Here is a 4832-nt window from a genome sequence, read left to right on the forward strand (position 1 = left end):
AGCTGCACAGTTACCCACTCGACTTTACCACCATGGTTCCTTTTGCATCCCACAGACAGACTCTTTCTCACTAAAAATAAAGGTACTAAGAAATGTGTAAAGAGTCCAAAGTCCATGTGTGTCTTTCCTGAATGCCTAAGGGAAAAGCTACCTACAGTGAAGGCTGTCACCGCCCTGCTCTTCAGAAAGGCCATAGATAACTGCCTTCCTACCTGAATAGGTCCAGGGAATGTCTGTTTTGATGACCCACGCTGAATGTTCCAGTCTCAGCTGGAGAGCTGCAGCTGAAAGCAAAGGGAGGGTTGAACGTTCTCTAACAGCAGGAACTCCAAAGACTGATTTGCTGTGAATTCTTCTTGCCTGCTATTCAAGTGTATATATCTGGATGCAGCCAGAGAATCAGTCATTTTGGGCCAAGCACAAGAAAACTCCAACTACACTAGGAAGAACAGCAGAGGCGAGGGCAGTGGAACCGCTGTTCTTGCTTCTTGAAGCTGAAAGAAAGTCAAGAGAGCAGTCATTTAGACCTCTTTTGGCTGCCTAAACCTTCTGGCACTTGCTAACACAGCCTTTGCCCAGAAGAGCCGTTTCTTCAAGTCTGCCTACTACTTTGGCTTAGGTCCAGGCACAAACTCTCATTCCTGAATGATTGTTTTGTGCTGAAAGGTTGCATTAACACACTATTGTTCAAAGAAAGAAAAGCAAGAGTCCTGTGTTCATGGTGGGCTCACAGAAGGACAGGGCTGTGGAACAGGCCCAGTGAGGTCTTCCAGCACAGAATAGTTACCTCTGTAGCCAGGATGCTCACAGTGTGTGCTTTGCCAAAGGATACCTTTCCTCCCTTCTGTCACAGGAGAGAGAGCACGACTAAAGCAGGGATAGTTTTGTCCTGAGGCTTGAAATGTAGCAACCTTGCAAGCCACCAGAATAAATATCTGAATTCAAACTGCCTGCAGATCTCATCTGTCCTTGCAGTAGAAATGCTAGGGACCCAAATGCTTGTGTCCTATGACATCCTTGCAATGGCAGATGGGATAAATGGAGGCTGTAAAGAACCCTGAGACCTGCTGTGTATCAGGTGGATTCATCTTTAGTGAGCTACAGGGTGCTCCCAGGTTTCACGACAAACAGATGTAAACTGGGCCATGTGGCTCTCGTAGGCGAACACAGCAGGCAAGCTACAGATTTGGCCTTGAGTGTGGCCCCATGTAGGTGCAGCTGGTGAGGGCTGCTTGGGGTACTTGAGACCGGACTGTCCCGCGTCCCCCCCTGCGTGAAAGGTTGTATACAATACCTTCCACAAGCTGGCAGTGGTACTTGCTGTAGTTCCCCACAGAATGCAGGTGCAGCCGGTTACCGTGCTCTGTCCGAAAGAAGCTTTTGACAAGGAATATCTCGTAAGGGGGAATGAGGACTTCCTTCTCCGATGTGTAGTAAGAAAAGCCTTGCACAGCTGCTCCTAGGCAAGTGGTCACTGTGAACAAAGTTTCATTCCCAAACTTCTGGGCTTCATTCCAGAGGCGGGAGGTGGAGGTGAAACGGCCAAATCGCACCCTGCTGCCTACCATGGCCTCAATATATAAGTTTTTTACACCCCTATGCACCCGGTAACACTTACGTTTTCCCATGCTCTCCTTGCTGCTCTGCCATTGCTTCATTATCTGGATAGCAGTCGTTAGGTAAAAGTGAAAATATTTGAAACTGAAGTTGTGTCTGTAGTGCTCTGGAGAGCTTCCTGCTGTAGATGTGGCCCAGTTCAGCTGAGAATGGAGGGAAGAGTTCATGGTGTAAGCCATGAGGACTATGGCATGGCTCTCATGCATCTCCCTCAGGAGACCTACAGGGCTCTTTAACAAAGCCTCCTGAGCCTTCTTCCAGAGACTCAAATAGTCCTTGTTAGCAGCTATTTCCTTTTGGAAATAGTCTCCTCGCTCCAGTTCTTCCATCACCTGCTCTCTGCACCCCAAATACTGGTCATCAAAGGAATGCAGAGCCATATCCATCATGAGGTGGGACACAGCCTGCAACATAAAAGCAAATGAAGACTAAGATCAGAATTGTGAACTTTTTGTGTATCTCTATAGATGCAAGCCAGTTTTTTCCTACTGTCTTCTTGCCTCTTTGCCATTATTGGCAGAGCAAGCACAGCAGGTAGGCATCTTTGACAAGACCTTCCTGAGCAACCTCAGGTTATTGTCCAAGCCCCACCTCAGGCAAATGCCTGCCAGGATGCCAGAGTTCTATTCTATGTGGATGAGTAGCATTAAAAACTTCAGGAGAGTTTGCCCTTCAGAGTGTGAGAATATAGAGCCTGCAGGACAGACCCATGGTCCATTTATTTCAATATTCTGCTCATGATTAGTAAGTGGTTTTGAAGAGAGAAGGAATAAGCAAAACAATGTGCTCAGGGCAGTGCAGCCTGAACACATCTCAGGGGTGAATATCTTCTTCCTGTCTTGTCACACCTCTCGGACATGTTTTGGCTCCAGAGAATGATGTTCAGTACTACAATATAGTAGCACTGTAACAAAACTTTCATTCATCCAGTTTGTCTTAGTGAGGCTAGCTGGGCTTGTCATGTAAATAAACATTAAACACACGAGTAGGGATTTACACAAATGGATGCTATAACAGGAAAATAACCTCTAATATATCCTGTCTATGAAATGGCATACTAATTATCTGTTTCTAGCATTTCTAATTAATAAAAACCTAAGAAATAGTGTGATTGTTCTTTTTGCTTTTTGATCTCCTAATAGACTAATCAAGTACTGTAGTCAGTTGATAGTTAGTTGAATTCTACAAGTAGATATACACTTAATGTCAAATATTCAACCTTGACACATAACCGAATTGATACCTTTATTAGCCTCTGAAGTTATACTGGCCTATGAACTATGCAGGAATTCAGCTTATTTCTCCGTGACACCATAATTGCTTTGAAAGAAAGCTAAAAGGTAGTCACAGATAATAGAGCAGTATTGTCACTGTCCTGTTCAACAACACACTGCTTTTGTCAGAGCCTCAACTGAGACAGGCTGGAAAATGAGAGGAACAATTCCATGAGATCTACTCACAAACACACCCTGGGAAACCATCTGGCTCCAAACGAGAGGAAATTTCCAACCAAGTAGTTAAAAGAAATTAGGACAAGTAAGAAAAGGAATAGAGCAACTGAAAGCAGAAGAGTTTAAGCTGAACCCAGAGCTCCTTAAAGAACACGCTTCAAATTAAAAAAAAGAAAAGAAAAAAAAAAGGTTTATTTCAGTAGGATGAGCAATTTCACCATTTCAAATAAAGAACAATGTTTACCCCCTCTTACCAGCCTTTGCAAGGAGATCAGCAACAGAAGGCTGGCCAGCAGCACTGGCATCCTAGAGTCCACCCAAGACACTTCAAAGAACATTGAGCTCAAGCAGAGGTCATTTACATCTGTTTCTTTCCCTTTTTTCTGGAAAATTCTGCAGTTTGTAACTTGCACTCAGGTTTTGGTGACAATTCTTCAACCAAAGATCATTCACCAGATTCTTAAAGCAATTCAGAGGTTGTTAATCAAACCAAACAGACGATTTACTGGTAGAAGTGTGTCCACAATCCATAAGGAAGGATCTGATTGTGTCAACTCCAGCTGGTGTAGATGTCTGTCACCTTGACAGTTCTCTTAATTCCAAGGTATCTGGTGTTCCTGTTCTTGCAAAAAGGAAGAAAACTCTGGCTTGGAGAAGTCTAAGGCAGTTCTCTCCTGAGGAGTGATGTGTCAGGATGAGGTGGAGAACGCTCCCTGGTCAAGAACTTAAAAAGCCCTTTTAAAGAAGTGCAGAGCTCTGATAAAGCCGACACAGAAATGCAGGGTAGGTTGGGATCCCATCTGGAAGCAGAGATAATGTAACTGTCCATCTCCTCCTTAGCTCCCCCTGGTTTCTAATAACGTGCTGCCAATCCTACCCTTACACCACTGCAGAGTGGCACCTTGTTGAACTGTTTACATTGGGTACACTCAAGATCAGTGTGTAAATACAGATTCTAACCCCTCTCTAGTAGCTGCTTTCCTTCCAAGTGACGGCAGTGAGTTACTCACCTGCGAAGCCCCATGGCCATTTTCCATTGCCTGCTAGTGATAGGCTGGGTGAGGGGTTCACCTGCAGACATGGTGTGATTCCCTGAGAAAAGAGGAATCTTGTGCAGCTGCTTGGATTCTGTGGACAGAGAGCATTTGCCGAATATTGCTGAAATAGGGTGAGAGAGGACACAAAGGTCTCATACTGCATTGCTTTCAAAGTGATCTATAACACTGCACCAGATGATGCTGCTGACAGTATCTGCAGCCACTGGTGATACAAGATGATGACACGAAGGATGATGCGAAGTGATAAATTCCTTTTTGGAATTGCTCTACTATCTTGGGCTGTATTTCAGAAAGCAGTTCTTCAACTGCTAAAAGTGAGTCCAGAGAAGAGGTTCTGAATTTACTCAGAGGCATCTCCTCTCCTGTTCCTGTAGAGATAAAAAGAAGCTAAAGTGTGACAGGCTCCAGCAGGAACTTGACAATCAGGATAAACAACCCCACTAGAATGTCAACTCAGCTGCATATAATCCAGTTGCAGATTATGTCGCTTACCTATTTTTCCCTTCTGGCCTCTTAACGTATGTTGTAGTATGAAGTGAATGAGGAAGAAAGCCACCTGAATTTATATTTTCAAATGCTTCAAAAGCAACGGATCAGGTGACCCGCCTAGTGGATGAGGGAAGGGCTGTGGATGTGGTCTACCTGGACTTCAGCAAAGCCTTCAACACTCATTCCCACATCTCCCACAGCATTCTCCTAGAGAAGC

General features: G+C 44.6%; 1 protein-coding gene across 1 annotated transcript; it reads right to left on the minus strand.

Annotated features, from left to right (window-relative positions):
- Positions 1-399: 399 nt before the first annotated feature.
- Positions 400-3413, minus strand: ART4 (ADP-ribosyltransferase 4 (Dombrock blood group)). The gene is made up of 3 exons (XM_009585791.1): positions 3323-3413; positions 1295-2021; positions 400-494 (listed from the first exon to the last, which is right to left on the minus strand). The coding sequence occupies exons 1-3, from the start codon at positions 3404-3406 to the stop codon at positions 400-402; spliced, it is 906 nt and encodes a 301-aa protein (XP_009584086.1). The 5' UTR covers positions 3407-3413.
- Between the last annotated feature and the right edge of the window lie 1419 nt (positions 3414-4832).

The sequence above is a fragment of the Fulmarus glacialis genome, unplaced genomic scaffold, assembly GCF_000690835.1.
Source record: "Fulmarus glacialis isolate BGI_N327 unplaced genomic scaffold, ASM69083v1 scaffold259, whole genome shotgun sequence".
NCBI lineage: Eukaryota > Metazoa > Chordata > Aves > Procellariiformes > Procellariidae > Fulmarus > Fulmarus glacialis.